The sequence below is a fragment of the Ambystoma mexicanum genome, chromosome 5p (assembly GCF_040938575.1).
Source record: "Ambystoma mexicanum isolate Mex_15411 chromosome 5p, UKY_AmexF1_1, whole genome shotgun sequence".
Lineage (NCBI taxonomy): Eukaryota > Metazoa > Chordata > Amphibia > Caudata > Ambystomatidae > Ambystoma > Ambystoma mexicanum.
In genome coordinates, this window is record NC_090930.1 from 311,094,687 (window position 1) to 311,117,963 (window position 23,277).

Below are 23,277 nucleotides of genomic sequence, written 5' to 3' on the forward strand. Positions count from 1 at the left end.
TTGTTGCTTCCCCCTCGTTCAAAATGTGACACCTCCTGCAGGGGATGGTGGTTCACAAGTTGCAAGAAGCCAATGTTCCTTTGCTAGTCTCCGACAGCACTAATTATGTAGTATAATCACACACCCTTTGCTCTTCCACATGTGTCTGCTGGGATTCTGTGTATAGCTAAAAAAGGCCCTGTTTTGGCCCTGGCCTGCTCTGCCTCTTCTCGGAGAGCCGTGCTGTTTTCCATCCCCGGCGTTCTATTGATATACATCTTACCATGGTTCCTTAACCCAGTAATAGCTTCTTTCATTTTCGTCCCTTCTTCCTCAGCCCTGTCAAATACTCATTTTCTGCTGCATCTTCTTGAGGAGACCCCAATTTATGAAAGTTTGATTTTTTGAAGCCTTGCGGCCCGGCCCTCCCCTCAACTTTTCCTGCCACAGGAGTAGGCCCTTAAGTTATTGCTTTTCCAGAGATTAAAGTGAGCTTGAAGGCATGGTGTGGCCAGGCAACATTAAAAAGACTGATGAAGTTTGGAAGTGTTTGGTATGTGCCATACATATTTATGGATAGAGAGGCCCACTTTATCAGAACATTTAAGTCCTATGGGGTAACACGGCTAGTCTCTATGGCTGTTCTTAAACTTAACAACACTGTTGTGTATCATAGTGAGCTTTCATGAACCCAAATGCCTTAAGCAGATGAATAAGGTCCCCCAACATACACTTTGCTATCCTATAGCACTTAGAGAAGATTTGCTGAACCAGCAATTTAAAATGTCACCTTCAGCTCAGCTCAGCGTTCTCAGTTAAAATGACTGTTTTCTCCTGGGAAGCCCCCTCAAGCTTTTGGTATTTTTTCCAAGTCGATGAACGGTCATGATAAAAAACAAACCTTTGTATAGCTGGATGTTTTTTTTTCTTCAGCTTTCCTCCATTTTGCTTGATATGTTGCTACATGAAATACTAAGACATTAAATTTCCCCAGCTCATCCCAGGGGCTGACGCTCAGCGGAAGGCTTTATTTGAAGACTGGAAGTGATCCTTGGGTAGACGTAATTGTGAACAGCTCTTTTAGGTTTTGCTTTCTGCTATCCTTGTAGATCTACCATTCTCCGTCTCGAACAACAAAGCGAAACATCCTCGTTTGATGGCAGTCATGACAAGATGATCACACCTGACTGGCTCATGCACAAGAAGGTTTCGCACAGCGACATGTGGGAAACCCCGATTTCCCGGGCGATTGCTACGCTCGGTGCATTTCAAAGAAACAAAATTAACAATAAACTTGTCGGCATCTTTAAAAAATGTTAAATGCTTGCCCTGCTGGAAATTCCAGTAGCCAATTACAAAGGGCAGAGTTGAATGATATGAGCTGGGAAGATAGCTCAGCCAGTTAAGCATTTGCTTTAGAGATCTTTGTGAAACCTGCAATCACAAGTTTAGATCCTGGCAGGGCCAGCTCATTTCTTCCTTCTTCTAGGGTAGATACATTGAGCACTTCTGTTATTCTGGTGCTTAGAAGCAGTAGTAATGCATTATGAAGCACTGTGTACAAGTGTGATATCATCCTACACGTTTTTAGGCAATCAGCTACACATGCCCGTGCCTATTTCAACAAAAGTGAAAACAATATACAAAACAATACACCAATAACCAACTTCTACATGAAAGTGACAACACCAATAATATTATCAGTACCACTTCAGCAAATTATCCAATACCATATGCCAGCAAATGGATCCAGTCGAAATAACTAGTAACTGGGAAACGGGAAATACCATTAAGGTCTAGCTGGTAGGGATATTGAATGTCTTAACATTTACCCCTATGCTTTCCCCACCATTCCCCCCAAAAATCAACCCTCATTTACACCCTTCTCTATCTGTATTAAAGTTGTCACCTCTCTAACTGATTAAATAGTCTATCTTGGAGAATTTTAGAGATGTGACTGTGAGGAAGGTTGAGTCCATGCCTGATACTACTTCAATGATCTTAAGACGCAAAGCTCTCAAGTTGGCCATGAGTGAGTGAGCGACTGGGCAATAAGTGTGCCTACAAGGCGCACTTTGCAAAGATGTACCACCTCTAGGCAGGTGGTTACATGAGGCGAGGCAGTGAAGAACACTATGATGGGGCCCATTGTGACGCGTTCCCTGGCTTGCCAATCAATCCCCATAGCATTCATCAATACTTAGAAATTTGCTGAAACTGAAAAAAAAGCATTTCGTTAAATGTCCAACAGAACACTATTTCAAAGGAAAGACCCAAGGAGAAAAGAAATCATATACCACTCCAATGTGTGCACGCTCACCCCATGAGCCTTTCTTCAGGATTTTGAGATCCTAGTGAAGGAGACATATCGTGGAAGTTATATAGAACAGCAGTCCACAGCCTCCATGCTGGTTGCCCAGGAAGACATTCCCTTACAGCTGCGATCAAGAGGCAGATCGTGCCTCCAAGGGGTAGTCATTCCTCAGAGGAGGCGGCTCTGAGAGGCCAGAATGGTGGCACATGATCACTGGACATAAAAGTCTAAGGAAGATATTCCCTACTAAGGAGTCACACATGATTTACTACAAAATGATCATGGGAAGAGTGGACAGTGCGTGAGGATGGAACATTAGCAAGATTTAATTAAAAAAATAGGGAACTGGCTTATACTGTCAAAGGTCAAATGTTTATTCAGTCTGTGGGACATGTATACACAAGTACTGTGCCGAGGGAGATTACTCCTGATGCACTCCTCAATGATGCACTCCTTCTTATGAGTACTGTCCTGAGGGAGAAGACTCCTGATGCACTCATCAAATATGCAATCCTTCTGAGTACTGATTACTGTAATGAGGGAGATTACTCCCAATGCATTCCTCAATGATACACCCCTTCTTATGAGTACTGTGCCAAGGGAGATTACTCCTGATGCACTCCTCAATGATGCACTCCTTCTTATGAGTACTGTCCTTAGGGAGAAGACTCCTGATGCACTCATCAAATATGCAATCCTTCTGAGTACTGATTACTGTGATGAGGGAGATTACTCCCAATGCATTCCTCAATGATACACCCCTTCTTATGAGTACTGTGCCAAGGGAGATTACTCCTGATGCATTCCTCAATGATACACTCCTTCTTATGAGTACTGTGCCAAGGGAGATTACTTGCGATGCACTTTTCAATGATACACTCCTTCTTATGAGTACTGTGACGAGGGAGATCACTCCCAATACAACCTTCTACATCCAACCCCCTCAAGGGTTGCTCCGGGCCGTGTTACCTTCTCGTGGAGACAGCCCATCTCCGGTTCTTCCTGAGGAGTTGGTAGCGGTTGTTGCCTTTTTTGCTCTTCATCCGTCTACATACATCTAATTAATATCCGAGTTCACTCCAAGCGGGATACACATAAACAGGTATGTTTCCTATTGATATCAAATCACCTTTTTCAAAAATATTTTATAGACACTGTGAATGCTTATTAGCTGTAGTTATACATTTAAATCTAAGTGATGGTAAAATAATCTAAAGTTTGACTATAAGATTGAAAAAGTCGTTTACCACTGTAATTCACACAATACTAATCAGAGCAATGGCAACAGCAGGCAAACTCATTGTAGTCCAATGTATATTTGATGCAGCTATTCTTTTCTTGACTGGGTAACAAAGCAACCAAGCCATGGTTCGCCTAGCTACTGCTCTTATGTTCCGTAGCCGCTCACCCCCCTGGCCAACTGTTCCACTGCCGCAACCCCTCCAGCCTGGGTCTTTTTAGCTTTTGCCCTGGCTGCTTCCCTATCCGTCTCAGCACGGGCATGGCAAATTCAGCATCCCTTGACGTGTAAGTTCTCCACACATACTTCCATCACAGGGCCTCAGCTGCCACCAAGAAACACATCTTCCAATGCTTTCCGTGCCTCATCCGTGTCTGCGGGGCTTTAGATACATGTTGTGCATGTCAGAAAGCTTGCAGGACTTCATCCTATAATACCCAGAAGCCCATACATCCTCGAGCATCACAAAAGGTCTACAGCTCCATGCTGTGCTTTTGGGTCACATGGTTCGTGTTTATCTACACTACTATGGGCATGAAATGGTTCCCAGACTTCCTCCACCCACTCCCCGACTGCTTCTGCCTGCTCCCTGGAATTTGCGTGGTATTTTATGGTATTCTGACTGTAGACTGTGCCCCAGGCTGTTCTTGGTACTTAGTTAGGGCTTTTCTGTTTTTCTTACCTCTACAATATTCTGAACTGCCTGTCCCTTTGGCTTTTAATTTCCTCAGTTGCAGTTCGCCCACGACCTGTCGCTTCCTTATCATTGTTTTCCTTTTCCTCTGCTTGTTGGCCTCTCACCAGTCTTCCTATCCTTGCTGTTTCCCCTCTAACTTAAGCAATAGGTGCCGAGCAGGGGAGTACGGGAGGGCATTACCACTTCAGGTAATACCCCGGGGCCTATAGTTACAGGCCCATAAGACCGTGGTACTAAAACTATTTTTTTTCCGTTGCAAAACGCTCCGGTGTTTCGGAATAGAACAAAAAATGTTAAATAAATGGCCACTGGGGAAGGGAAAACGAAGTCCGTTTTCCCTTTCCATGGCAGCCATTGAAAAAAATAGAAAAAAGTCCATAAAAAATGGCCGCCATGGAAAGGGGAGAAGGGATTACATGTAGTCCCTTCTCTCTTTCCATGACACCCATTAAAACAAGTAAACAAAAAAAAGGCCACCATGAAACGGAGAGAAGGGACTACATGTAGTCCCTTCTTCCTTTCCATGACAGGCCTGTTGCAGATCGGAAAACGGACTCGCTGGTGACAGAAGTGTTCCCAGCGCGTCCGCTCCCGAAATGGACTTCAACGAAGATAAGTGGGGATGGGGGGTGGGGAGGGAATTCTGTGGATAGGGCAGGAGGGAGAGGAGAGGGGAAGTGGGACACCACTTACCTCATTCCTCGGCAGGGGAAGATGGCGGCCTCTAGCCATAAGGCTGCTCGGTGAAGAGGGATTACCACTGGTAATGCCCCCGTCCCGAGCCTCCTCATTGGCTAAGAGGCTGCCACCCCCTGCCCGCCAGCCAGGTACTAATTGTTCTACAGTGTCTTTCCCAAGGTTCCCTACATCTTCCCTGTCTTCTTTTCTCTTGGGTCCCGAACTTCTCTTGGGTGTACCCGCTCCTATCACCATCCTTGTGTTTTTGAGGAGATTTGTGGGACTCCCATCTCAGTTCTTGCATTGTCAGTAATCTTCTACAGCTTTTGTGTCATTGGCACCAGTCTCCAACCATCTCTACAACTGCATCCACTACTATGTCACTAGATGTCTCGCTGATCCATCATCGCCTTCCCACGTATACTGTCAGGCATTTCCATACAGTATATGTACACTCTAGGTCTTTCCTTCCCATACTCATTCCTGGTGCTCCTGCTCTTGTACTCCTCCTCTCTCTTTCTTCTGTTTTTGCTTCCAGGACTCAGGACTCCGGTGATTTCCCCTCCCTACCTTCCCCCTCAGCTCGTGAGTTCAGTGGCCTATCCTTCTGCGCAATGGGTGTTGGGTGAGGTCAGTGAGGTCTGGCTTTGTGAAGTCCTAGTAAATCCCAACTGGGGCTCCATTCAGTGCAATGAGGAGGGTGTTGTTGCATGCACGGGAGATGGGCAAACGATCATGTTGGGTAAAACCGCACATTATGGAAGAACTAAGATTTTCAATCTCTTTGGCAACTGCTCTATTTTCCAGACTTTCACTGCAGCTGTTGGGGTCCTATGGGATTCCAGACCTCTAGACCCACTCTACGGTCTAATGCTTGGCAAGTTTCATTGCTACACAACCTACAAACGCACCTGCACCACACTAAGTCTTACATCACAAGAAGCCAGAGAGTCTTAAGGAAGTCAGAAATTGTTAACAACAGCATTCATGTCAAAGCGATGATTTGCAATTTTAAATGCCGTTAAAGTAAGTTGTTAATTGGCAAATGATTTTAAAATAAAATGATAGCAAAATAAATTAAACTACCTCATCGTCTCCACAGAAAGATGCAGGCTTTTCCTGCACTTCTAAATCCCACACATTCCCGCTGTAAGTCTGGTTCTCAAATTGCATTCTCTGAAAAGAAAAAAAAACACGTATTTTTGGTTTGTTTAACATTATTCTTTGTCATCTGTTCACTTATCCTCACTTTAAGGTATAAGATGTGATCAATCTTTGTTTTCAGGAAAGTAGTGTGGACCATTCTGTGCACAGCTCCGAACACAACACGCTAGTTGCTAAAGCCCATCATACAAGCTCCGCTTATGTAATGTATGATATAGCCGGGGGAACAAAGGCACGCTCTTTCATTAGGTTGCCATCCAGGTGACGGGCAGAATGTGATTGTTGTACGCTATATGAATTCTACTGGCTACCATTGAGGGGGCAATTGTTCATTTCAAAAGTAACTCTGCATATATTACCTGTATTATGTATATATATATATATATATATATATATATATATATATATATATATATATACATATATACTTATATATATATATATTACCTGTATTATTCTGTCTTGTACCATAGCTTGTAACTCTTTTGCATTGTAACTAAGAAATTGCAAATTCTTGTAGCGCCCAGATACCTTTGGATGAGGGGCGCTTTAAAAATAAAGAAAGAAACAAACAACCTGGCACCATCTATCAGTGCCTATCTACACATCTATCTGTATGTGTCTGTCATCTACCTAGCCACCCATTTGTGTCAGACTAGCCATCTGTCTAGACTGTCATCTATCGCTAGTCTATGCAAACAGCCCGTGTCTAGCTATTAATCTTCATCTGTGTATCTGAATCTGGATTACCCTCGGAATAAACATAGCAAACTATCAACATCAATCTATCCACAGAGAATTATATAAATCAAAATCAAGTCAAGTCATTTTTAAAAGGGCTCCACGACAAACCAAAGAGCTTGTCCCTCCCCGCCAGCATTCATTTTCTTTGTTCAACATTGAATAACTCTAAAGGACCTGGGTACCAACCTGAAAATGGGGTGCACGGAGCTAAGGATCCCCTAGCTTTCTCTGTCCAATGATTAGCAACTACATATAGAAAGGTGAGCTAGAAGGAAGACCCGCAGCCAAAAGTATGACTGCACTTGGGGAGTCGCCTACAAAGATTGAATGGAGAACCCTGCTAATAAGGACAATTTCTGGTGTAGAGTCTATACCCATAAAAGAGGAGATCACGCCAAAAACCTCTTCCCAAAATTCAATGCGCACTGGGCAGAAAAAACAGATATGCCCCAAGCCAGCCACAATCTGACTACAGAGTGAGCAAACGTCTTATTGGGTTCCCACTTGTACATCCTCCGATGTAATACCAGAACAATAACTTATGATGGTGCAACAGAAATGTACTTACAACATAGACCATAGAGCACCTCTTAAGGCTCACAGCCAGAATACTATCAATGTCAGCCTCTGGGAACAGTTTGCCCCATGGCTGCATTGACTCTATGTCTTCGCCGGCAGATTTAGCAACAGTGATTGTATAATAAATAATGATTGCCTCCTCTGATGTATCCCCTTTTCAAACAATGTTTTCAGTAGTTGACATTGGAAAGGGGGCTGCAGGTATTGAAAGAAGATAGTTTGTTGGGGTGCAAAGAGGTGCAAAGCGGTGCACTTCAGGACCATTACCAGTATAGTGGTGCAGTAAGAAAGTGTTGGTAGTGAAATTACTGACATTTTTACTTCAATGCAATACCACGAGCTTGACACCAATTTGGAGCATGGGATAATTCCTACAAAATCCCCATGGAGTCCAAAGGACTGCAAAAAGGGGTTAAACACTGGCATTTTACCACTTGTAAGTGGGTGGATTTTGCTCAATTACAAGTGTGGTAACGGTAAATGAGTTTGGCAGATAGTCAGTTGACTTACCACCAAACTTCTACCGAGGCTGTGTGTCCCTGTGAAATAGTAAGTGTACTAGTCGGTAGAGACCAGACCGATGCCAGCCTGGAAGAAGGTTCTGGAAAAGCTTTGTTGAAATATAGGTAAGTAGCATTTTGAAACTGTGGAAAGAAATTTCATTTATTTGCATTTTTAAAGCGCTCACACGGCCCAGGGGCGTTGAGGCAGAATTTTTTGTTGTTGTTGTCTTAGTTGCATATTTATAACAGCTTAAATAACAAGTGGTTTTTAAGCGCAGACCCGGGGATCGAACCTGTGATACTTTGTGTCGTCTTGCTTCCAAGGCGAGCACGTTGCCACTGAGCTATACTCCCAGGATAGCTGCAGGTTACATCAGGAACACCTGGGCATCTTCAGACCCTCCAGACTGACCAAAATGTAGGAACACATGACTTAATGTATCCTTTGGTTGGTGACTGAGACACATACAGAGTTGAATGCAGGGAGTATAGAGCCGGGGTACAAAAAAAGAAATACATTTTATTCAATTAAATTGAGCGGACCCAATTCTAGTACTGGAAATTAGGGAGAGATAATCCACTATCAAGACATTCATATTGGGGCTGTAGAGGCATCTTTCTGGCCCACGTAAAGGAAGGGATATCCCTAGATAATGTCCATTATAACTAAGCACTGTGCTTTTCTGACCTTGAATTTGTAACCCGCAGCCTTGCCATAATCCTAAACCAATGAAAAAAATCATATGAGCTGCCTGATTGGGAGATAGTAATATAAATGACCAGATCCTTCACTCACAAAGCAAGGGAGATGTGATGGTCTTGCATTGGGGGGAAAGGAGTAATCAAAGTGTCTTCCTGAATCAATTTTATATCGAGGGTAAAGAAAAGAGGGGCCATGATTTTCAAAATAAAAAACAGAGACCGGTTCCAAACATGAAAGCAGGACTAGAGAAACCAACCGTGACCTCCCTCTGCCCCAGCCCATCTTGGCTGGTGGGATGAAACAGTACAGAAATTCTGATATGAACTGTGAAGATTTAGTTGCGACTATAATCATGTTAAAAGTCAATGAGCTTGTGCTCTGATTGCTGTTACCCGCCTTTTTATGCATCCATATCCCAACCAGTCTCCGTCACACAATCAATTAATCCATGTGACTGGAAGTGTGGGCGTTCGCGCACATACCGGATGGCAGACATCTGCCTGAAGTGATAGTGTAAAATTACAAAACAATGACAACGTTTATTTGGGTTTTAAGTGTTATGTTGGGATTGCAATGTAATTACCCCCTTAAGTGCCAAGGAAGAGGTATCTCGTCTTTGGGATTACCTCCCTGTTGCCAAGTACGAGATACCTCGTCCTTGGCACTTAAGGGGTTAATGAAGGAGAAAACGTTAGAAGGCATTGAATGGCGAAGTACCGAAATCACCAAAAAAGGCCTTGGCACTGTGGGGGAAAACCCTGGCAGTTAAAAAAAGGCCTGATTCATGGAACGTTTTCCTATGGGATTGCGCCATTATAAAACACTTCCATGAATCAGGCCCTTAATCTCTCACTTCAGTGAAGTGAGATTCTGGCCGTGGTAATGCTCCCTTTGCCCAAAACCGGGACAGGGTTTTAAATTAAAAAAACTCTCGGGACGAGGGGAAAGAGGGCCAGATTCTGAGACAGTCCTAGCAAAACTGGGATGTCTGGTCACCCTAGCCATAGGGCAACTCAGTCCTGTCCTCGTGTAACAGGAAACAGACAGGACTGCAGGTTCCGGATTAAGACTGCGGCTGAGAGACTGTTATACCTATCCTTGAATAATCATTTGAAGGAGTGGAGGATGTCCAGCTGATCCACCACGGCCCAAAGGAACCCTCACTCAACCCAAACAAATGTCTTTTCAGTGCTGAGGAAAATGCACGTGAGGGGGGGTCCTTGTTGGTCATTGTATCAATAATGCTGAAAAACCAATTGGTGTGATACACTGTTGAGCAGCCTTGAAAAACCATATGCTGTTCACAGCCAACAAGATCTGCAATGGGAGATGAAAGTCGATACTAATGTCCCCAACAAATATCTTATTGTCACTGCTGAGCAAAGAAATAGGTCAGTAACTGTATAAAAGCAGCAGACCGGTACCCTTCTTTTGCAAGTCATAACAGTGGCTTGTGACCATGAAGCAGGAACCGGCTCATCCTAACATATTGGCCATTAGTTTCTAGAAGATCGGATCTAGGAGTCTAGGGAACTTCATGTAGATCTCAGATGGTAAGCGGCTTTATCAGGTGATAGCAATTTCATCTGCAGTGAAAAGGTGCCTCTAGATAGTGCTTGGCTGATTCTGAAAGTGACTGAAAAGTCAGAGCCGCTAGTAACAAAATTATTTCTGAATTCAGGGAATGATCTGCTTGTTGATAGGCGTTATTATAGAAACCTCCAAAAGTGCCCAAAGTGAGTCCCTTATCCTTAATTACCTGATCTGCACAATGAATAGCCAATAATGTATGCTGAGAACTATTTCCGGTGGCTAAACTGACCAGGACTTGTGCTCTCTCTACCTCCACCTCCTTGTCATTACAGAAGAGGAATACAGCATGCGCGTTCTGTCTATAAATAGCCTAAAGTTCTGCCCCACCTGTCTGCAGACATTTGAAAGCAACCTCCCCCTCTTGATGTCGTTTCATCAATCTATATCTATCTATCTTTCTGTTTATCTCCATTTATTTGTACAAAGAATTTCAAAATGCTGTGTCTGTCCACCTGTCTCTCGGTCAATCTATCTAGCCAGCCGCACTATGAATCACTGCCTCTCCTTCTACTTGTATACATATATACACAATTATTTCCCAGTCCATCCATCTATTGCAAACCATAAGCTGTGTCTATCAATCATTCTGCGTCCACTTGCCTGTAAATATCGATTCATCTTACTGTGGCTGGGTGTGGCTCTCCATCTTGCATTGCCTGTCTCGCCACCTACCCGCATCTACCTACCTCTATCTTTATACATCGATTCGTCTGTATGGATGTAACTCATCGGGGCTAATTTACTCAATCCCTTTTCAATGGTGCAATGCCATTGGGAAACGTTTTGTAAATCAAGCCCAACTCTGTGTCTATTCATCCTACCATCTGTATCCCTCTATCAAATTATCTGTTTCTACCTATCCACGTGCATGGTGTATCCAGCTATTTTACACACACTCCAGTAACTATGAAGCGTTATACAAATAAATAGGCAAATATAATATTGATTGCATCACAGATTAACATAATGACATCTACAGAAATATTGCACATGTTTGGGTCTACTTTCCTTACAGAGAAATATCAGACAGAAGGCTTGGTCGGATCAATGAATACTATCATTGTTTTGAAAGGGTCTTTGTCCTTGGGTGTCGGCTGTGGACGCCTTTTCCTTTCCCAATTCAGAGCAGGACGCCTGCCTTCGTTTTCACTTTCTTGCAATCAAAGTAATACGATCTCAGACGCCTTTACAGGGTTGACTTTTTATCAGCTGCTGTCAATTTTCTTTATTAACATTAATTTAAAGCAGCCTGAAATAACTGCTATCTAAATCACACACACACACACACCATGGAGAGTCGCGCAAGTGCTGTTTCTTCCGCTGGTTGTAGGGGGCGGGCTTCTCCCCTCGTGCCATTTCATTATTGCAGAGTTCAGATCACGAGGCATCTGCAGCTTCGTTTCATCAAGTGCTGGTGTACCCTTGGAGCAAGGTCACCCGGGACACGCACATACAATGATGCTCTCCGCAACTGACAGCTCCCTCTGCCGTCCTGCAAGCCCGTGCACTCCTCCTAAACAATTCCACCACGCCACTGTTTTCAAAGGGCCGATGTACAACAACATTAACGAGGATCTCATCGTTTAAGCCTCTGCGAGACGAGCTCTAAAAGCAATTAATGGTGTTTATTTGTAGATAACTGGAGCATTGCACGCTTTGGCGGAGGAATCTTTGCAGTCTTCATGTGACTTGTAGGGCATTAGCCAGGGGTCAGCACACAGGACCCCCGATTAGCATCAACATACGCTCCGAGCGCCTCTGTATTCCATCAGCCACAAAAAATACGGTACTTTGTGCACGAAAGACATCAGCGTGGAAAAGGGGCCTTGTTGTTTCTGCCCATGTACAAGTGTGTCAATGGATGCACGCGACAGTGAGAACAGAGGTACGCGCCGAGTTACTAAACACTGGGCGCAAGCAATTGTAACCTGGAATGCGAAATAGGAAAAGGCTATGCGCCGCAACTGGGCATGCGCTGGACGGGGACACGCACGTTTGGCGGGAGTTAGTGCTGCTTCTGGCCTGTGGCCTCATCCGCTGCTCTTTATGAAAATGACGCCCGCTTTTTGAATCATGGCCTTTCCCGACTCATCAAAACGCTAACTTCCTGCAGTGTCTGCTGCGAGGTCCTTACACACGGTGTGTTGGTAACCTCGGTCTGGCATGTCTATTCGCGATGCCCTCTCCCCTATTAAAAGCCACAAGTTGGAAGAACTCAATACACGAATATGTTGGGGTGAGGACAAGTTGAACAGCTCCTCTGAGTGGTGAATTGCATCGACAGCTCAGTGCAGCGCCCGCTATCATTTCTTCACTGCTAGGCCTTATCGAGAAGCAGTGGGTGATGTGCTACACATTGCCTTGGGCCGTGACCAACGATATTAGAACTGCTTACAAACAAGTTAACGCTTTCTGACCTGTAACCACACAACATCCCCTCTGGCTGTAAACTCAGAGAGAACCAGATAAGCAGGTGCTGGCGACTACTGTGTGGTATTGTGGGGCTTGAAGCCTGCCTTTTTTCGGATACAAATATTCCGGGCTGCTAAGAAAGAGGTAGGCAGTGAATGGGGAAGGATGCCTGGGTCCAGCATAACTGGGGAGGTAGCCAGAATGAACACATTTGTTTAACCATTTGGAGGTGGGGGGACAGTTTGCAGTGGGTGAGGTCTGGGGAGCTTTATAGCTGCATGGCCCATGCTTGGTCTTGACACCACAGCAACTGAGTAAGGTTGGGTGCCTGTACTCGGATACAAGCACTGCGACACCACTGGCGACTACAGTTCATGTAGCCAAAATGATTGCTGGCCTCATTGCCACCAATCTGCCTCACAAACTGCTCCAAACTATTTAATGGTTTAATTACTGGTCATGTGCCCCACACACAATGTATGGCTATCCAGTGAGCATGAGAAAACAAATATGCATTGATTTACAATATTAAAGTCATGGCCCTGAACTACTGCCCCATTTCAACATACTCAGCGTATGCAAAACAAATCATGATATCCACCCAGGTCTCGTGACGAAGCAGGGAGGCCCAAAAAGGCTGTCTGGAGCGGGAGAGCGGGGGCAGGAAAGCAGGTAGGCTAAAGGTTAGACCAGGGTAAACATCTGGATCACTATGTAATTCTGGACGTTCACCGGATGCTCACAAGATGCCAAATCTGTCCTTCAGGACAAAGTGGTCTCTGGCTTGAAAATGACAAACTCATTTGCTCCGGTTCTTTAGGGATACAAAACAGCAATCGCTGTACCAGAACATCTGCTAGAATTTCAGAAGCAAGAACATCCATTTCTCTCCTGTAAATAAACACAATGTTTACGGAATGATCTCTGCAGATGCTGCGGAAGTCTTGGAAACCTGAAATCATATGCCTTCTGCCTTTATGGTGCTGCTATAGCGGCAAAGTCTAATTAATCCGTCAGTTTAAACAAGATAATTGAACTAAATGTGAATTCTCCTGAGTCAGATGCATAAGTGAGTTCTGTCTTTGAAGGAAAATAAATTAGGTCATCAAGAAACTCTTTTACATTTTCATAATGTACATAATTGCTGAAAAAAAGCCTCTATCCGTATGGCTGAAAAAAACGGCTAAATGCTCTCGGGATGATTCACAAAGAAAATACACGCGTGGAAAGCACTTGTGCCCTCCAAACTTTGCACTACTTGAAGGAGCGACATTCACTAAAGAAAAATAGTGAGATTCATATGTAAAACGATTCACAGTTTACTGCGCATGTGTGCAATTTGTGCATGTGCAGAATGCTTCCGGAATCTAAACAGAAATTCCTTTGGAGGGTGAAAGGAGTGGCCAAGTACAGGACGAGTTAATGAGGGAAACAAAGCTAGGCTAAAAGGAAAAAACATGAAGCACAATCTCAGAATAAAATATTTAGCCAGGTCCTAACCTGCTCCTGTCCGGACCTAATGTAAGTCATTGTTTGGACAAGGGCAAGTTAAAATGTTTATGTGTAATAGATGATGGAGAAAAATAGTTCCCCTACTGTCTGTAGCTCGAGGTTGAATGCAATTTCTTACCTTGCTCGTGAGCAACCTCATAGCTCTTGTTTTGTGATTGCTATAAACTGCTGACATGTGCATTTTCTCTATTCACAAACATGCATGTGTAGCACATGCAACTTACACATTGCATGTAGGTATTTGTTCCGTGAATCAGAAAAGAAAAATAGTGCGGGCCATTCACAAGTGTAAAGTGTGCAGCTCTTTACTCCTCTATGGGCTTGTTAAGTGAATCCTGTTTTTCTGGGATGAACATTAGTGCTTCATAGGTGGGAGTGTAAAAAGAAATGATGTTGTTGTAACAAAAAATAACGTTTAGTGGGCATGATTCACAACATTACCAGGAGTAAGTTTGACTTACCCTTGTTTTACTGTACACAAATCTAATTCAAAGAAAAGATGCAGAGCATCACACATGTTAAAAACAAACATGGAAACTGCGGCACAGCAGTTGGAACACAAACGTGCAAGCAAAATGTGCAATATATTCAGGTCCATTCACATCAAAATATAGTGATGAGGGCCGAAATAAACATTTAAAGAACAACAAAATATACTGCAAATTTGGTTCAAAGGGAGAACGATTCAATCCAAAGAAAATAAATCATAGCAACTTAAAGTGACAGCAAGAATGGATTTGGGCTTGTATTTTTTGCTCGCCTTTGTGCTTATTTTCCCTCACAAGAATCAAGGGCCAGGGTTATAAAACCTACAGATGTTGAAAATGTGGACCTTTGATAGGAGTTTGATAAGCCAGTAGTTGAATAAACTGCTGTGTTGTGGTGAAAATGTAAAATCTAGGGGCACAGAAAAATGTTACTTTAAAAGTGACAATTGGGAATGTAACTAACTTGAATCAAGCGCCTGCTATAGGTCTGAACTCTGGCATATGATATTTTAATGCACCTCCCCCAGCAAGGAGATGTGAAAGCAGAGCCCATGCTTTCTCAAGGAGAAGAACTGGTTGGAGATAAGCCATAAAGATAATGACTACCTCTGCAAAAATGTGAAAGGGAGGCCGATCTTGCAATTAATTGTAAGGGGATTTCTTCATGACTTGCATCTGGAGAGGGGGGTCTTAACCTCTTAAAACAAAGAATAGGATTTCAGCTTGAGAAGCCTTTTCTCCAATCTGCTATTTCAATCTCACAGGCCTTCCTGAAGGAAGTAAAAAAGATACCTGGAAAAACAAAGTGTTTATCTAGAATCTGCAAGACCTGGGACTGGTCCAAGAGGGGCAGGAATGAGAGTCATAAAACCCACAAGAACTTCAAACTTCAAAAAGCCCTATCACCACCATGTTCTGGGTCACAAATGCTACACTTCTAGCTCTGGATCAACAGCAAAAATACCAGATGCTCTGTAGTGGGCAGAAAAATGAATGACTGCATGTGATATGTGTAAAGTGAGAAGAAAATGTGTCTTAAATGGTAAATAGGGATGTACTATATTCCTCATAATTCTTACAGGGAATGTCGTAGAAAATTAAATAATAAACAAATGTGATTTTTAATTATGCAAATTAGGCACATTTGCATTTTGTCGCACAGACACAGCACACACCAGGGATCCATAGGTCATAGGTCAGCAGTGACGAGTCCATTACCTTGAGATGGGAAAATAATTTTTTTACATAAATGGAGAAGTAAGTTAAATGGACAAATCTTTACATCAATAACCAATTATGCTATCATGATGAACGTTGCTTTGTTTGATTCGTGCCAGAGATAGATAAGGCGTGCTGATTAGAAACGTGTCATATGGGTGGAACTTAGTATTTTGAAAATGTTACAATGTTTAATGGAAGAAATCTCTGAGATGACATCCCATTAAATGGGAGGGAAACTGAGTTTAGCCGTTACTCCCATCAGACTGTCCCTATCAGTGATATGCCCAATGACCACAGAGGGGTATGTCTACTGGGATGTCACTTTTGCAACACTAGCCAATCACATACATTGACCATTTAGATTGGAGAAATTATACAGATCTCAAAAGGGAGTGGTTTTTGTTCTAATAAAAGGCCCAAAAAACACTCACTACAGACTCACTCGCTCACTTCACTGACTGATGGAGAGGAAGACAAACTCATAAGAACAGGAGGGAGAAGGAATAGGTTGCTCTTCTTTAGGACCTATTTTGGATTATTGCCAGAGCCCTGTTAGTGAAGCGTAGTAGGAATGAAAGTCCCATGCCTTCTTCAGAGGGAGAGATAGCAGCCAGGTTGTGGAGGAAAGCTGATCCCATCTTGCTGACTGATGCCCACCTGTTACTAAAGGGAGAGAACTGAACCAGTCCATAAGAGTGTGTCCACCTGTCTTTGATCCAGCCAAAAGAAATGAATGTGTAAGTATGATGTAAAGGGGAAATAATTCTGAAGGGAGCAATACTATAAAGGGAATTAGATGAAATCCTGGCCCTGTTTTAGTACTGAGGGCCAAGGGTATGTAAATGGAGTAAGCAGACATTTCATAATCATATGTGCTTCTGGAATTATAGATTTGATTAAATAGATCCTATGGTCTGTATACAGGGAGATCCCTTTGACTTCTATTTTGTGCAGTGTACAAGCTCGGAAGAGCATAGGACATCTCGTTGTGTGCATGCCTAGTAAAGTGTGCAGTAAACAGTGGTCGAAGTGGGCGGGAGTGGTGCTCCTCTACTTCTTTTAATAACGTTTTTCCATTCCTATACTTTTATTTTAAAAAGAAACTGTATGGTTTCATTTTAAAATAAAAGTGTTGGAAGAAGCTGAAACTTGCACTTTCAGTGCACTGCACAGGACATTTCCTTAAAGAGCAGACACATGTTTTTTGGTTTTTTGAATGTGCATGGGAGGGGGTGCGGCGATGGGGTCTGTGGGGAGCAGTGCAGGCCAGTGGGGAACATAGTTCCACTACTTCTCTTCGTACACTTCGACCACTGGCAGTAAAGTAACTGAAGCCACTTCCTGGTTATACCATCAAGCAGCATATTGTTGTTAATGCTAAGCTGTTCCAGACAAAAGGTAAAGGATGATTATTCACTATCCATTTTTCTGTTTTTTATCAGTTGCAAGTTGAAAGTGAGAAACGTACGTTTTTATGCTGTAATTAAATAGAAACAATACTGACGGGAATCTAGCCTACATACATGTTGAACATACATTTTCCTTTCTACATGTCGGTATGCTTTTATGCTGTAATTAAATAGAAACATCACTGACGGGAATCTAGCCTACATACATGTTGAACATACATTTTCCTTTCTACATGTCGGTATGCTTTTAAACTGTAATTAAATATAAACATCACTGACGAGAATCTAGCCTACATACATGTTGAACATACATTTTGCTTTCTACATGTCATTTACATAAAGGAAGATTCAGTAGTTTGTTGAAATTGAGCTTCTGGATTTCTGTTGAAATTCTGTTATGTCTTTTGAGTAAGGGGTGGTATCTAGTTTCAAAAGAGGGAAAGTAGAGTGAATTGGGTAGGCAGGGATGTTTTCAATTAATTTGTTTCTTTTAACAAATGAAAGTCTTATCCTGACCCCTCATGCACCTTAATCAGTGGTGCATGTGCACCCACGGTTAACAAAACATTTAAGTGGTGATGCGTGCGTTACAAAAATCTCTATTTCTATGACCGCAGCATTGAAAACTGAGGTGAAGAGTGTGTTGATTATTTTTCATTGCTGCCATTTTATGGTCATATAACCTATTTATCTGTTTATCTTCAAATTGATTCAATTATTTAATTTGGTTAATAAATATACCTTTTTTGCAACCGTGTATGTTTCTTGTCCCAAAAGAGGAGGGAGTCTGCAAGGAATCAATGTTAGTAAATTGGGGGACCCAGGTTCATAAAAATAACTTTATTATTAAATAATGGAAATTGTGTGTGCCTGGTTTGGTTTGGGTGGAATGTTCCCTTGTCTCATATGTCGCCCGAATAAAACATACTACATTACACCCGAAGAGGGCTATTAGATTCACAAAAGAAGTTAAACTGAGTAACTCTGGCTTACTCCTGGAATAATTAATGCATATATTTCATAGTTACTCAGTGTAATTTCTTTTGTGAATCTAATAGCCCTCTCCAGGTGTAAATCAAGGCTAAGTCAGACGTACACCCGGTAACATCTTTGTGAATCAGGCTAATAGATTTTTTATACCTAAGCGTATAAAAAAAATGGGCCTGAGTGGATACTGTTCCTAAAACGTTCTATTTGCGTAGTTGGAGGGTACCAATAAACTGTTAGAACATCATAGAAATGAAAGTGACCTATGAAGGAGACGAATGCCTCTGAATCCTGGTTGTTACTCCTGTATATCACAACACACGCTGAGTCCTTTAAGTGAACTCAGACTGATTGAAATATCTTTTTTAAGCTTGCCAAATATAAGGGTACATTACCTGCATGGGACTTGTGAGGCACAAGAAAAACACAGACAACATCATATCCTGTTTCAAGTGATAATCTTGGACAATCTTATGCACACAACCTGGTAGATGTGCAGGGCACCTATGCTACGCTGTGCAGCTTATTCGTGTACACAGCAAGACGTGACAATAAGTGTAGTGAATTCCTGAGGGGGTTATGGGACGGCTGACTGCGGAGAAATGAGATGGTTCTCTTCTTTGAAAAGAATGGAATCCTTCCCACATCATGGCATTGCTAGTGGTGACTATTGTTTCGCTGTGCCACGCCACCGATTGTTTCATGGATGCCAATTGAAACGGATTTATGAAATCAAGTATGTGGGAATTAGACCGTTTCCTTTCTACAGCTTTCATTTAAATTAATTTGAAACTAAAACAAATATTTAAAATGTTTTCCTCCATTATGGGATAGGCATTCTGTACTCCCCAAGAAATCATTGTACTGGCAAGCAGCCAGAGTGAGGAGAAAGACACTTTAGGCCTCATTTACGTTTGGGTGGTAATGGTAAATCCAGAGGTGTTTGCCAAATGCCTCTGGATTTTCCGTGCCCAGTGCAGGGTTGGTGTCAAATACCACTGGCAATATTTCATTGGAATACCGCTAGCGGTATCCCTTTGTGGAATTTCTTCTGAAAGCTTGATTATGTTTTACCTCCTCTCATAGGTGGAGGTAAAAACTCCAAAGTGGCCGTAGATATGTTTGACTGCTTTAGCTGTGTGAAAGGAAAGCACAGACATTTTCCTTCAATATAGTAAAACATGTTTGCAGACAGGTCCATTGTAAGGGGGGTGAGGAGACGGGCATCTCTGGCGCCACCCTTCCTCACACATACCCATGTAATGCATAACAATGGTCAGAATAGTCAAACAAAGCACATCAGTGATATGAACCACTATTGTACAACCCACCTTAAGCTGGAACTGCAACTGGGTAGAAAAAAGGTTTCAAATATTGCATTAGAGAGTGGTGGCGGTGGAATTTCTGAAACTGCTAGAAATATCACCACCCCACTCGCCCCGTGATAAAGTCTGCACTGGGCGGCTTTTCAGAAATACCAATGACAGAGGTCACAGTCCTTCCAAATCTAAAGTAGCTGTTTAACACAGAAAATGGTCCACTCAGCTAAACAGCTGGTTTGGTTTTTGGAGCCGAAAAGCCATTCTTTGGCCTACTGCTGTTTTAAATGAATGTCTGTTTATTGCCTGTTATTGGCAGAAACATGCTTTGCTAACTGGCCGACAAGGGTTCCACGAGAAAACTCTATAAACCATGCAATCTGATTCAATAGTTCTCACCCGAAACCGTGCTACGTGGCTGCGAGGTAATAACAATTAAAAAGAATCAAAATACTCATATTTTTATTGTTACTAATATTCATGTTTATATGACTACTGACAGTTACTGCTAATAACGTCACTCATGACAATGATGTTTAATGTAGTTGTGATCCTAATTACTACAACTACTACAAATACTGCTGTTACTATAAGTACGACTTCTCCTAATAATGCGAATAATAATAATCAATAAGTACACTGGATTTATTTTTTAAGTCTAGATTGAACATGTGTGCCGGCTTGACAACAGAGGCGTGAAAGCACCTTTCAGCCGACTCATCATATTGATACTCATAATACTCATGTTCATGTTGTTACTAATATTAATGTTTATGTTACTGCTGATGATGTTACTGCTAATAATATTACTTATGACAATAATGATGGAGTAGTAATCATCATTACTAGCACAGATACTGCTGTTACTATTAGTACTACTTTTACTACTAATAATAAACAGGTGAGTCGGGATAGCCGAAGGCTAGATCGGACATGTGCGCCGGCTTGACGGAGGCGCCAAGGCACCTTTTAGTCGACTTGTGATATTGATAATCATATTACTCATGTTCTTATTAGTACTAATATTAATGTTTATATTACTGTTGATAATGTTATTGCTAATAATATTACTCATGACAATAATGATGGAGTAGTAATCATCATTACTACTACAGATACTGCTGTTACTTGTAGTACTACTTTTACTACTAATAATACATGAGTACATTGGATTTACTTGTGAAGGCTAGATTGGACATGTGTGCCGGATTTGACAGCGGCCTCAAGGCACCTTTTAGCCATCTCGCCATATTGATAATCATATTACTCATGTTCCTATTGTTACTAATATGAATGTTTAAATGACTACCGATAATGTTAATACTACTACTACTTATGAAAATACTGTAGTAGTAATACTTCATATTACAGATAATACTGATGCTGCTGTTACTATTAGTACCACTTCTAATACTGCTAACAATGCTAATAATAAACTGGTGAGTCGGGATAGCCGACGGCTAGATCGGACCCGTGCGCCGGCTTGACGGCGGCGTCAAGGCACCTTTCAGCTGATTCGCCAGATCAGTGCGGGTCTGATGCGGGCCTCTCTGAGTTGCTGCTCCTCTGAACCCGAGATCGAGTGCATGAAGGAGGCGACTCCTTCCACTGCGAGGGGCTGCGCCGCAGTGGCTGTCGTTCAGCGCAGCCATAATTACCGAAATGTCAAGGAAGAGTCGCGCCTTCCAGAACCTTCCTACCTTCGCCGATACTGATACAGGCATTTGTTCTCCACCCACTCGGCGAGATGCAGAACGGGCTGCTTAAGAGTACATGTTCTTATCAGGAAAGCTACGCATTTGCGTTGTAATTGAATGTGCGGGCTGCCCGCAGTAGCATCAACGACGCAGATCAGTCCGTTTCTATCGGGCCGAACATCGCTGCTCTGGGACTTCATGTTTCCTTTTAGAAGCGAAATTTACAAGAGCGAAGATTGAGACTTCATGGCTCGCAGACAGTATTTGCGGAACACTGTCTGCTTTCCTTACCCCCGTGTGACTGCAAAACAGCGGGCCCGGGGTCGGCTGTGGGGAGGCGAGCCGCCGTGCAGGAGCGTTTAAGATTGACAGATGCTGTGGAGGGAAGTACTGATGCTGGACGCACTTTTGGGCCCCTGGGGGCGCCAGCATGCACGAGCCCCGGAGCGGGGTCACAGCCAGGGTGTGCTTTGGTGATGATGGCTTCGAGCGCAGAGGCGCTGATACTGAATGCTAACAAGAAACTAAAGTGCCTAGATTATGGAGTGCCAACCCATCGAGTGGCAAAATGGAAGCACAAACGAAAACATTTACCAATGAAATTCTGCTGCAAGTTCTTTATTCAAAAAGTTACTTGATATTTCTGTTCTGGGTGCCAACGAGTCCTAGCCTGGGCTAAAATGACCCCCCAGCCACTTGGCCCAAAGTAAAAAAACTGCAACACTTACGGATCATGGCACGTCACTTGGCTATCTGGACTTACCACGTAAAAATGTGTACTTATGAACTATCACCATGTTATACCGTTCATATAGCGCACACTACAAACATAACTGTATTTAAGCTAGCTCTCTCTCTCTCTCTCTCTCTCTGTCTCTTTCTCTCGATATCTCCGTGGAATGTACATCTACCGTATAATAACTGCTGGCAACAGCCCCTTATCACCTACATGTATCTAATTAAAATTAACAAATGAAGAAATTGGATGTGCGGTACTGGATTGCTATTTTACATTTTATTCTTTTTAATGCTTAAGAAATCGAATGGCCGGTATATGCAGGATTCCAAATTATCTTGAGTACGAACGAAACAGAGGTTTGATGGTTCTTTTTGAACTATATATGTATAGTATGTGCTTGTTTTTGTAGCATGAAAAGCAGAAATGATCTCAACATTTTTTAAAATATGGTATACAAAAAGATTATTTATTTCAGCCACTGGCTTCTTATCCTGGCCCCAGCAACTGTCTGATTTTGGTCATTTCACCTCTGCTCACTCCACCTCGAATCTCTCAAGTGTACATTGAGAGTGTCGATGGCCCTTTAGATGCTCTGCCCTACAACGCCAATTAGTCGTAGCTAGAAGAATCAGTGGAGGAGAATCATGGGATTTGTAGGCCAAAACATCTGGAGAGTGGCAGATTGTCCAACGCTGGCTTAGAATGATTCCTTCCCCATATGGTTGTTTACCTAAGCCTCACTATAAAACAGCAAGGGATATTTTTTACAATAAAGACTCGGGTCCATTGACTGCACCTGACACTTTTATTTAATCCCACTCTGCCAACACATTTATGCTACGAAATTCAACAAACCACTATGGAAATATCACTCTGTAAACATTTTATTTTTTAAACTGTTTTTTATTGAGTTTGGAAGCAGAAACAAAACAAACAACACAAGTTCACAATCAGACGACAACACCATCCCAAACCCCCACCCCGCATCCATTGACATCACAGCCTGGGAGAGAAAGATTAAACATAAAGATTGGACTTATACAAATTCGGGCTCAGCTGGAGGAGTGATGATCAGACACCTCAGATGCGCCACTGCGGAGTGATAGTAGATAAGCAAGATACGGCCCCAGATAGCCTTCGGCCTCGAGGTCGGATGCACATAGGTTCCATAATTTATTTCAATTTAGTAACAGCATAAAATGTCAGACCTCCACTGATCACATGAGGGAGTGCTGCACCTACTCCACACCAGGGGCACTCTCCTCTTAGCCAGCAGCAACAGAAGGCCTGCCAACCTCC

General features: G+C 42.7%; 1 protein-coding gene across 4 annotated transcripts in view; it reads right to left on the reverse strand.

Annotated features, from left to right (window-relative positions):
- The window catches only part of MAMLD1 (mastermind like domain containing 1), a 372,158-nt gene that overhangs the window by 58,958 nt on the left and 289,923 nt on the right, over positions 1-23,277 (reverse strand). For 2 of the 4 annotated variants that reach the window (XM_069612754.1, XM_069612753.1), the window contains exon 3: positions 5,995-6,084. The exons of the other annotated variants lie outside the window; for them this stretch is intronic. In XM_069612754.1, coding sequence (XP_069468855.1) covers positions 5,995-6,084 — 90 coding nt within the window. The remainder of the gene's footprint in view (positions 1-5,994; positions 6,085-23,277) is intronic. 4 annotated transcript variants of the gene reach the window in all.